The following is a 12589-nucleotide window of genomic DNA, read 5'->3' as shown; positions in this document are numbered from 1 at the left end:
TTGTGGCCCACCTTGGATCAGGCCACAACTCACAAGTGGCATAGGGCTGTTTAACCTAACCCTAACTGAAGACTTATTGTGGAGGTAAAACTATGGCCTTCACGTGGTTTCTGTAACAGGACAGCCTTCTTTGGAGTGCATCAGTGCCTTCCTACCCACCTACCCCAAACAGCTCTTGGTCCTATACACCTGGAGGAGGGCTGGAACAAACTATTCACTTTTGGTTTAAATAGCTCACTTGGACCCATAGACTAAGGTTACCAGACGTCCCCAGATTTACAAATCAGTCCCCTGACAAAATCCATCTACGGTATTTAGTAGGAAGTTGAAAAGTGTCCCCGGATTCATTGAAAAAAATCTGGTAACCTTATCATAGACCCTTCTCCTGGCAGCCCTGCTTACAGCTATCAAAGACAGCTTTATTATTCAATAAATATGTTCAAGTTCTATAATAATTGTTTAAGCACTCGAGTGTAGGAAAAAGAAAACCAACTTCTATTGACTGTTTAATAAAGTTTTCTCATAAATGATACATGCAGTCAGTGATTTCTTAACAATTTTACAAACAGTTGTGTTTCTTAAATTGATAAGGCTGTTGAACCTTAGCACACTTAACTGGGAAAAAGTCTTCCTGAAATCAGTGGGACTTACTTCCAAGTAAAAATTCATAGTAACAGTGCTAATCTAAATGGAATTTGTATGACAGGCCAAAGATTGATCTTATTGTCAGATACAGTGTTGGAGGTATGCAGTGTCACATTAAAGTTACTATTTCAAACCATTTCATGGCTTACTATTAAAATTTTGAAGCATTTTAACAGTCTACTGTTTCCGTTTTCTTTTGCCAAGATTTATATTTTTTCAGCTTCGATTAGAAGTATTGTAACCTAATTGGTACATACAAATGCAACATAAGTCTCCCCAAAACAAGCATTTGTTCAGAAATTAACCTACTGCCACTATCAGTAACCTAAACATTAATTATACTCTTCATGATTGCTGAAGAACTGTAAAAGTGGCTGAACTATCCTTTTAAATTTTTGAGCTTTAGGTAGCTTACTGCAAAGAGGAGTTGGTAACCCATGAACTAGAAAGAAATGGCAATTATTTTTCTTTTATGTAACATGGTTAAAGAATCGAGGCTGCAATGTGAATTGTAGTTTATCTGCCATTACAAATAATTCCCCTAGTTTATGACTAGAAAATGTATGTATTTCAGCATTTACAAGTTCAAAATCAGCTTTGGTGGAGATAAAATTATGCAAATAGGTTTTTTTTAACATAAATAGATTCTGCATCAGTTCCATATACAAGACACGATCCTAAAACATCTAAACTATTCACAGATAATGTTGGATTTGAAACTAAATTTGTGATCTCCATGCGGTCTTTAGTGGGATCATTGCTCAGCCAGGCACTTGTTACAGATTGATTAACTGCACTGTGAGGCAGATATGTAGTAGTACTTCTCCCACCTAAAATAAAACACAAAATGAGTTAATTTTTAACTTAAATGCAGAAATTAGAAAGTCATTGTTCTCCATAGCAAATGTGATGACTAACCGTTTTTCATGTTGCTAACAGTTTAAGTATTTGGCTTTGCTGCTAACATCCCAGAAATATAGCCTATACCTCTTTCCTTCTCAACTTAGGGATAGGGTGGTGCTATGGTCTAAACCACTGAGCCTTTTGAGCTTGCCCATCAGAAGGTCAGCGGTTCGAATTCCACTACGGGGTGAGCTCTGTCCCAGCTCCTGCCAACCTAGCAGTTCGAAAGCACACCAGTGCAAATAGATAAATAGGTACCACTGTAGTAACTAAAGTGGATGGGAAATGGAGAATCAAACCCTACGAGATGATTAGAGAATATGTGTACGATTGGTTTAGTCACCAACAGATTAACCAGATGCTTAGTAGAGACATTAAAGAAAGAGGGTATGTAGACAAAGACTCAAAATTCCAGACGGAAATAATAAATAACAAGGTGAAAAACATATCTAAAGCATATAGGATGCTGTTAGACTGGAATCTGGGAGACGAGGAGGTGAAATCAGTGATGATTCGTTGGGCAAAAGACGTAGGCCACAGTATACAATATGAGGACTGGGAAAGATTATGGAAAGATGGATTGAATTTCACAGCGTGTACGGCGTTAAAAGAAAATGTTATGAAGATGTTTTATAGGTGGCATCTGACACCTGTAAAACTTTCAAAAATGTACAAGGTGAACAACAAGTGTTGGAGATGTAAAGACGCAGAGGGCACCTTCTACCATATGTGGTGGGAGTGCGGAAAGGTAAAACAGTTCTGGGAAAAGGTATATACAGAACTGAAAAAGATATTAAAGTACACGTTTATAAAAAAATCAGAAACTTTCCTATTAGGAATATTACAACGAGAGATAAGAAAGGAGGATTGCAAAATGGTATACTATGCGGCTACGGCAGCAAGGATCTTAATAGCTCAAAGATGGAAACAGGAAGAAACTCCAACAGTAGAGGAGTGGAGATGTAAACTAACAGAATATGCAGAGCTAGACAAATTAACGGGAAAGATCAGATATATAAAAGATCAAGTGTTCATCAGGGACTGGGGAAAATATGCAAACTATCTGGAAAACATCAGTGATGGACAAATAACGTTAAGGGGGTTTAGAGATGTACTGTGACAGACCAAGGTTATTGTATAAGGAAAATAGAGAACAAAATTGGACACAATGACAATATAAAAGATGAAACGTGTGACTTTACTTATTTACTCCGTATGATTCGCGGCCAGGCTGAAGGAAGTCCCAAAAGAAAGAAATATGTTATGAAAAAACTATGGAAACAAGAACTTTGTGCGCTTTTTTGTTGTGATTGAGAATTTTTGTCTTTTTCTTTATATGTTTGTGTTTTGTTGATCTTTTGTGCGTGTTTGGTCTGTATGGAATAAAAATAAAAAGAATTTGGAAAAAAAAAAAGATAAATAGGTACCACTGTCGTGGGAAGGTAAACGGCATTTCTGTGCGCTCTGGTTTACGTCACAGTGTTCCATTGCACCAGAAGCGGTTTAGTCATGCTGGCCACAAGACCCAGAAAGCTGTCTGTAGACAAACACTGGCTCCCTCGGCCTGAAGGCGAGATAAGTACCACAACCCCATAGTCGCCTTTGACTGGACTTCACCATCCAGGATCCTTTACCTTTTTTACCTTTGCCTTCTCAACTTATGAGAGCCCAGTACAAGAGTGAGACATGGTCCCTAGAGCCAGCTCCAGTTAGTAGGCTATCGGCTGTATTTTATACCAACTGCAGTTTCCAAACAGTTTTCAAAGACAGTATACAGTCAAAGTTCAGTATACAGGTTACCCGACCACCCTATTCATTACCTATGAAGTCCTAAATGGTTTGGGACTTGGCAATCTGAAGGACTGCCTTCCAGAACATGAACACTTCATTCTTCAGGTCTTGTCCATATCCCCTTGACAAGTTAGGCAAGTTGCCCTGAAGTTAGGCAAGTGATAATGGGAAGAGGATTTTCTCTGTCACAGTGTCTCTTATATTAAATGCTCTCCCAGGGAAACTTCCCTGGTGTCTACCTTAATTTCTGTTTGGTGTCAGGCAAAGACTTCATTGCCAATATGTTTCAACATACTTTGTAGATGGTTTTAAGTTGTTATGACTGCTGAATTTTATGTTTTTTATGGGTTTTATTATTAGAAATTATATTTTCTATAGTGTTTAACCATTTGAGTTGTATGGTTCTCTTGGAGTCTTTTACCAAAGGGCTGCCTATAAATAACAGAGTAGCAGCAGCATGGGCAAAACCACTGTTCTTCAGGTGCTACACGTGTTATGCTACATAATGCAACACATTATTTCATTCTCTTCCCCTGGCTCATCTCTGTTTTTAAAATTCATGGCCTAGCCTTCAACCACTTGATTTCAAGGGGATCTCTTCCACCCAACTTTCAAAATTTGAGCCTTTCATTCTAGCACCTCCTTTTCTACATTTGTGTGTTTCCTTCAAGCACTACTAACCTTTCACTTCCTTTATCAAAGCAGTAAGTCACTGCTGAAAGTTTCATTCCCCAAACAGAGTGATTGTAAACATACCACATTACCACACCAACTTGGAAAATTGGCACCAGATACTGTACTACTTTCACCACAGAATCCCTTTGAGATTTCTAGTATATGTATATATTTCCTCCCTCCTCACATTAACCACAGATGGGATAGCAGAGAAACATTAGGCCAGTTTACGAACTTGAAATGTAGATTTGTGCCAAGTTTTACTGCTCTATCTTAATTTGGCTAGAGACACAGCATATTAGAAATAAACAGAAAATGCCAAACTGAATATCGCAACAGAAGAACTCTCTGAAGATGAGCAGACACAAAAATGTAGTAACATATATACTTGATAAGCCCATGTTGTCCCATGCTTTTCCTTTACACTCACTCCCAAGTCTACTGACAGAAGATAAGCTCCTTCAAGTTTCTCAAAAATAGGAGATTTACCTGTATGAAGGAATGATTTTCTTTCAGACACATCAGTGGAAACATCCCAGTGCCACAGAGCTCCATCTTCTGAACAAGTGAACAGATGATCAGGATTGGAGGGATGAAAGTGGACTTCCCATACTGAAGAAGTAAACAAATTTTATTGCAATATACACTAATCTGGACATAATAAAGATACTATATAGCATGAAGGTGTGTAACATTTTACAATAATAGACTATTATTAGAGGTTGAGTCTAATACAGTGAACCTAAGTAGAACAGAAGCTTGAATTTTTACAAAGTAGACTCATACATATATTTTTTCTATGAACTACGAAATTATTTTGAGTATGCACACTGCCTCTGGAACAGAACCCTCACATGGGGTGTGATTGTAGCTTTTCCTGAAATGAATTTTTATTGAGAAAATACAGTGAAATCTCTATTGTTCCCTCTTGAGCACCTTATGAGGGCATTCCACTACCTAGACTATGTTCCCAAGTTACAGTTGCTACGCTCTTGTATATTTTGTAAAATGTGTCATAGTTTCTGTGCTAACTCTCCTGTCTCCCAGCAGAACAGAGGGTGACTGTACTGGGAATAGGTTCTATTTAAGAATTTTGTAATAAATTCTCTTATTCATTCATGTTCTGGAAGGGCTAATTCCCTGATATGAAGACACACACATGCTCCTAGGGGTCCCTTGCAATGCTACAATTCTATTACAGTACCCTATGAATCTGGGGGCACAATGTTAAGAAAGGCTGGCTTAGAGCCATTTCTCTTTTACCTCATAGCTCGTATATATGGACACACCACAGCCATTTGAATAACTGGAGATTGTACAGACCTCCCAAACATATACCCATGTATATGTCAAGGAGGAGAGATACAAGGGTCTATTGAGCTCTATAGAAATCCTGCCTCGCCCTAGTACTGTACTCATGTGTGGAAGGCTTGTACCTCTAGTTGTTGACATTAGGACAGGCGCAAGAATTACACCTGTTTGTTTCGGTACTTACATTCTGCGTCATGAGCATTTAGCAAGGAAACTGGCATGCCGCCTTGTCTTACATCCCAAATACTCAACATTCCATCTTGGCTGCCTGTGGCTACAATGTGCTGCTGACTAGGGTGCCTATCCACACAGTGCAGTGGAACTCTTTCCCCTGTCCTGCAAGGCAAGAGGAACACACCTTTCAATGGGGAATCAAACAGGCTGTAATCCAGGAAGCAAATGACATTTAGTTATAGTGCTTGGCTTTAACAGCATTCCTTATCCGAGAGTACATACTTACAATGAAAATATCTGTGAAGGCTCATTTCCTTGCTGTCTGAAATCCCATACTTTTAGCTGACCAATGGAATTGACTGTCAGGATCTCTGTTGTGCGAAGTTGAGTAACTGCATGGAGTGTACTGCTGTCAGCATTATCTACAGGAAATTAGAAAAAAATTAGAAAAAAGTTCATATCATCTAAAATTGTATCACTCTTAGCAAGCATTGTTTGTTTATATATCAGAAAAGCAGAGTGAACAACTGTTTCTAAGAAGTAACTGTAGGATTTACCCCAGGAGATTAGAATTTTCTGGCATGTAAACTACTAGTTGGATATACTAATATACCTTCTCATTAAGGGTATACTAAGGTTGTAATCCTATAGCCATTTACCTGGGAGTAATCCCCACAGAATTCAATATTACTGTTTCTGATATATTGCTCACACTTCTGTCTACCAAGTGAGACGGGAATTTTTGTACAATGCTTATTAAAGTGCAAAGAATCCAATTAGAAACTTCATGAAAGTAAAGGTCAAGTATTTTAAAGTGTACATGGCCCTTCACAAACGATCAACACCAGAATAACTTCACTGGTGTATGAGAGAAAAGTGTTGCCTCCCTGAGAACTGCTGACTGGTTTGTTATGCCACTATTTAATCATTAAATATCTCAATACCTTGGTTAAGAAACCAGTAGCAATTTTAGATTTTGTGAAATGGCTAAACAGTTTTGGTCTACAGCTTCCATTTTGCTGAAGCTATTGTTTCTTGTTCACTTTTCTAACCATTACTACAAAAGCACTTTTTTAACCATATTCGTTAAGATCTTACTGTTGAAGCTTTGCTGCATTGCATATGAGTTCTTATGAAAACCACAGCAGAACGTGTCTGTCTGTAGGTCCCTGAGAATATTCTTTGCTCTAAAAAAACCTAATAATTTTATTAGAGAATGCTTTTAATGAAAAAGCAAACTACAGGCATTGCAGCAGAGTATACCATTCCTATGGAAATTGGATGTGTGCAGAAGGAGTCTTAACAACTAATAGCAGTACTAACATATAGCAAAGCATGAGCTATACTTCGGTTCAAACAGGAGAGCTGTCAGTTTGGAAAATGTTTATCTCATCTGCTTAAAAACATTCAAAACACCTTGGCATGTAGATTAAGGCAGATGACAAAGGGCACCATCCAAAATTTAATGTCTTCCTGAGCCTCAATGAGCTGGTGGTTTATAGGGTAAGGTAAGCAATGCTGCACATGCCCATCAATGTACAGTATCAGTGTAAATCACATTCCAGTATTTCATAGTTGTATATACTTTGTTCTAAAAGTGTACTTAATATTCTTGTTCCCTACAGCTATGATTAAGTTCACATAAAAATGGCACTCATGGATCTTCCAAGGACTCCCCAGACAATTGATTCATTTTTATCCTGAGCTAGCAAAAGGTGAGCAGGAAGGTTTACAACAATATGTTGCACAAATATTTAGGACTTGAGCTCAAATTACTTACCTATAATACGTTTAGCTTCCTTATGGTCAACTTCAAACACATTTATCCTACCATCTTCACCAACCGTAAAAATTTCAGGGCTGTTGCATATGATCCCAGTGCATGATGCACTGCCACCAGATGCATCATAGTAATGTGCATTTTTCCATTTCTGGTTTAAAGACAGAGTCTAAAAGACAAAAGAGAGGATTAAACAGCCACCCTATGTGGAAAAAGTTAGTACAGTATCTGAATTTAGAGCTGCGATGCACACATTCAAGTTCAAAACTCCATCAGATATAAAAGGTTTTTGGGTAGCTTTATACAAATTACCACTTAGGCTAAACCAATTTACAGAGTGCAGTAAGACTGCATAAATGCAAATTGTAAATAAAATGGTACAATGAAAAATGCTACAGAAGTAACAACTACATAAGTTAGCTACTAAAGTTTCAAAAGTCAAGATAACAATCTATGTAGTATATAAATTGCCAGTAAATATATCTTCAGTTTTGCAAGCAGACACATACTCTATTTCTGTCTGCTCCTATACACCCCACATCTTCCAAAGGATTTTTTAAATGTTTGAAGTACAAATGCATGAGTGACATGTCCAGGTTTCAAGGAAGCGACACAGAGGTATTCTGTTTCCACCTTTCCTGGTAACTAGAATATGTTGGATGGGCAGCATCATGAAAACCTTAATTAATGGTTTACCACAGATGTGCAGATGGCTCTCACCTCACTTCCTTTCTAACACAGTCAGGAGCTACAAATCACAATCCCTAACTTAGTGTTACATCCAAATTGGCAATCGTGGTTTGTTTCACTCCAAACCACAATGTCAAGTTAAGGTTAGTTCTTGACTTAATCGTGTATTTTTCTGGAGAAAAAGACATGATGCTAAACCAGGGGTGGTGGAATGTTGCTTCTTCGAGGGGAAGAGCAAAACAGACATAATCTCTATGTTCAGGGCAAAGCATTTGTTATTGTTAACACAACAAGCAAATTGGGTCGGTGTGTACACACTCACAATTAGCATGTCACAGATAGCTTCCAAAAAAACCTACTGTTTTTCAAAACCTCAGTGCAGCAAGAAGGCAGGAGAGAATGAATATGTGTATGCTGTGAGACAGCATCAGCAAATTTATGTGTGTTGGCCACACCATCAGCTCTGGCCCTATCCACTCTGGTCACACTTACTTTCATTCTGAACCCATTGGCATGTGGCCCCAGAAAGCTGGCTATGAGGGAATGCAGCCCCTGGGTTGAAAAAGGTTCCCCACCCTGATCTACAACATTTCAGGTCAGTGCCTTGCAGTTATTTATCATGAGTAACCAACTCCAAGGAAATCAGATTGCCAGACATATCCCATCAAACCATTCTGCAGGAATGGTTTTACATTTAATCTGAAAGACTGATTACACACAGCAAATCAAATGGTAAGTTATCAGCAGACGTTCAAGGACAAGGGCAAATAATTATGGATGGAATTCAACATAGTGCTAGGTGGGGTATGAGTGAGGTCTGCTCATGCAAACGGGTTTCCAGTTTCTTCTGCCTGCACACCTCCTAAATACGTTCCAGGAATTCCAACCCACCAGAACAGATTTGGGGGGTGTGCAGGAGGGAGGGAAGGTCCCATTGCATGTCATTTAATGACTTAGCTGAATCCCATCCATTGTTTATTTATACACTACCTTTAGGTCAAATAATCTCTGAGACAGCTTATGACGCATTAAAAATACACAAGTACCCAGTGCCCCTTATTCTTCTGGCCAGTGACAGAGACTGGCCCTTGGTTCTACAGTTCCATAACTGCTGATAGTTGCAGCGTAGCCTTTGATGAAGTCCCAGACACAATTGGGGGGGGGAGGAACCCCATCTAATATAGGACTACATTATAAGTGGTCTAATGAAGTAGAAATGTTTCACTGTTTTCTTTTGTATATTGAGCTTTATATTAACAGCACAATCATATGCAGTAGTACTCAGAAGCACGTCTCACTATGATTAGTGGTGATTAGAACTGCAGACTATTCCACAATGAAGGTTTTGTCAACATTAATGTATACTCAGCTAATATACATCAACACGAACCTGACGAGTTGTATGGGTATAGTTCTCATAAAATGTTCCTAGAGCTGCCTAGGGACCACACAATTACACTTTAGTCAACTAAGTGCAAGAGAAAGAACCACTTCTATTAGAGTTTTTTAGCTGTCATTTATATTTAACAGCTTCACACTTGCTTATTTTAGACATGCAGAGCAACTGTCATAGTAGCTGAAATTGAATACTATTTACCTGATTATTTTGATGATGTCTGAATATGGTCACACTTCCAGTGGATGAAGCAGTCACAATTCTCTCCTGATCCAAAAACTAAGGGAGAAGAAATCCTCAAACATGTTAACACACAAATCTATATTTACACAAGATTTGGTAAGCAAATTGTATCAGTGTCCCATATTTAATTTCCCCAACTGTAGAGGTTAGGAACTTCCTTTCTTACTGGTATAACTGCAACACCTTAACTTTATTAACATGGAAATTAAATGTCATTAAGAGCTATTTTTATAGCACTTTTACCTCCATATCCATAACATCACCACTGTGTTCAATATCACATAGCAGATGTGGTTCTCCATGGTATTCTCCATTTGGGGTCAAACTTCCAAAGTCTCCAACAGACCATATTGAAATCTTATTTTCCTGTAGGATTACAAGAAAAGCAAGCTCTTGTACCAGTATAAGAAAAACCAAACTTGGATAGCAACCTACTTCAGCTACACTTTCATTCTTCATGCCAAGCTAAAAAAGCGTCCCAAATGCCATAGTATCATCAACAAATATATGGAGTTAAAAGGTAGATACAAAACACTATATATTGTGCACACCACATAGAGGTAAAAAGAATGGAAACACAAAACTGCTGGATTTTCTTTTTTACACACGTAGTACCTAGTGATCTGTCAATAGACAGCTTACCAGGTTTCTATAATTTTGTACAAAAGCTTTCAGTGATCACATAATCTACTTTATTGCATTAGTGAGGAGAGGGAACAAACAGAGAGAAAGCTATTAAATTACACTTCCAACACAGAATGAAATGATTATTAGTATATGCCAGTTATTTCTAAGCCACCCCACACCTTAATTACAAATGGCTAGTAGTTGTTTTAATCGTTCATTAAAAAAAAAAAGAGAGAGAGAGGGAAAGGGGGGGAAGAGTTCATTTTCTAGGGAAACCCAGCCAGATGGGCGGGGTATAAATTATTATTATTATTAATTTTTATTATTATCCTAACATTCTCACTGGCTCGGGGAGCTCAACAGTTAAATAAGAACAGGCAAAATCACACAAAACACAAAAACCGCCCAGTTAAATCGTAACTACTACTACAAGTTGAATAAACTAAAGAAAAAATATGGGGTCTGGGGCTTCGACGGACCTCTGAGTCTAAGCGAATACAGCTCCACCCCCGAGATTCAGACACGGAAAACGTGCACGTAGGAACGGAAAGCACCGAATACGGGGAGGGGGGAGAGTGCTGCACCCCTCTTTCCAAGGCAGCTCACCCTGAGGCCACAGGAGAGAGGGGCGGGGTGGAAAACCGCGTTACCTCGTTATCCCACGAGCCGGTAGCGAAGACGTCGGGAGGTTGCAGGGCAGCGGCAGACACGGGCCGCCAGCGGGCCTTACTAACTTTCTGGGACACGTACTTGGCGGCCACATCCTCCATGCTTAAGCGGGGAGAACCTGCCGCGTCTCTTACCTCCGCCGGCTTTCAAATGCGCCCTCTTGATTGGTTGACACACGTCACGGGAGACGGCGAAGGAAGCGGGACAAAAGCCTGCCAGGACTGCGCTGCTCTCTCTCAAGGAGGCGTTAGGCTCCCGAGATTACTGGGGGGAGTAACGCGGGATGCTCTACCTTTGGCTTTTCCTTTCGTTTTCTAATAGCTAGAATTGCAGGAAACGCCGAGGACCTGAGGTGGGATGTAAAGCATCTCCAGACGTTCCTTCCATGTCGGTTTCTCTCAGGACGTGATGGTGATGCCCCACATCTCGTAATATATGTCAATACTGAGCACCCTAATAAAGACGAGGGACCTAATGGCACGAGGGAAGGCTTGGCTTTCTGTCATCCTTCTTGGCCACCATCCCATTATGTGCTACTATGGGCGTTGCCAGGATTTATGTTAAGACAGGGAAAGGACACCCACCTGTCATCATCAACTGGTTCTGTCTTGCAGATTTCGAATAAAATGTCTCAACAAGTTGTTTTAAATTACTTTCTTTTCACTCCAAGTGCTCAGAAAAATATCTCAAAATCTGCAATTTCTACTTTTAGTTAAGTATTTTTATCTATTTACTTATTGGGGGGGGGGAATCTGTCTGCCCTGGCTACATCCATGTGTGCTACAGCAGCAACTGTAAACATACCTATTAGGAAATTCTAGTGAATAGAGTGGCTTTTACTTTTGAGTAAACATGCGAGGGATCATGCTACACAGTGTCATTCGAAACACACTTCCTATGGAATAAGCTTCGTTGAACTCGCTGCCAGTGGGATTAGCTGAAGAGTACAGTATTCATAGGCCTGTAAAGCTCCTTCCTTGTTTCTTCTACAATTTCTAAAGCCAGACCTTGATACTTCAGAAACCACATCATGGTTTCCCCGATATGTCGCTTCAAAATTATGGGATGATAGTGTATTTATATGGATGGATGGATGTTTGCTCAGTTCTGGGAGAAAGAAGTGTGTGTATACGTAAGTAAAATATGAGTTTTAGTACTTCATCAGCAAGAGAGACCGAAATGTGTTTGGTTTGGAGGATTAATTTTTGTGCAAGACAAAAACAGCACTCGATTTCATGTGACAGTCTCAATAGCATCATATCCATGCACCCAGATCTTACTTGCTCAGTCATATGTCTCACTGTGTTCAATGAGGTTTATTCTCAGATAACTATACATAGGATTGTGGCTGTAAACTCAAACTGGGCCAGGAATTATTGGTTATTATGTACTTTCAAAAGCTATAATGGCTGGTGGGTATTGCTAAGTTGTGGGTGAACATATCAGACAACACAGCGATTCTTCAAACAGCTCTTGTTTATTCACAGGGCAGAACAGGACTGAACTGAAGGGTTCAGCCAGCCTGCTTATATAGAGCTCCACTAGAACACAACAGTAACCATTTTCTGTAACTATCCAATCACTGAACATCACTTTCGATCCCTTATTTGCATATTTGGACCTGAACTATCTACAGTATCCCCCTGCTGGCCCAGGGTGAGAACTTCAGTACCTAACAGGTATAG

General features: G+C 39.4%; 1 protein-coding gene across 1 annotated transcript; it reads right to left on the bottom strand.

Annotated features, from left to right (window-relative positions):
* Window positions 1-529: 529 nt before the first annotated feature.
* Window positions 530-11440, bottom strand: NUP43 (nucleoporin 43). The gene is made up of 8 exons (XM_082215319.1): window positions 10886-11440; window positions 9852-9974; window positions 9567-9644; window positions 7280-7448; window positions 5786-5921; window positions 5510-5661; window positions 4504-4626; window positions 530-1475 (listed from the first exon to the last, which is right to left on the bottom strand). The coding sequence occupies exons 1-8, from the start codon at window positions 11003-11005 to the stop codon at window positions 1258-1260; spliced, it is 1119 nt and encodes a 372-aa protein (XP_082071445.1). The 5' UTR covers window positions 11006-11440; the 3' UTR covers window positions 530-1257.
* Between the last annotated feature and the right edge of the window lie 1149 nt (window positions 11441-12589).

Source organism: Podarcis vaucheri, assembly GCF_965113315.1.
Source record: "Podarcis vaucheri genome assembly, chromosome: 3".
Lineage (NCBI taxonomy): Eukaryota > Metazoa > Chordata > Lepidosauria > Squamata > Lacertidae > Podarcis > Podarcis vaucheri.
The sequence above is the reverse complement of the archived record's forward strand: the minus strand, read 5'-3'. Positions and strand labels throughout refer to the sequence as shown.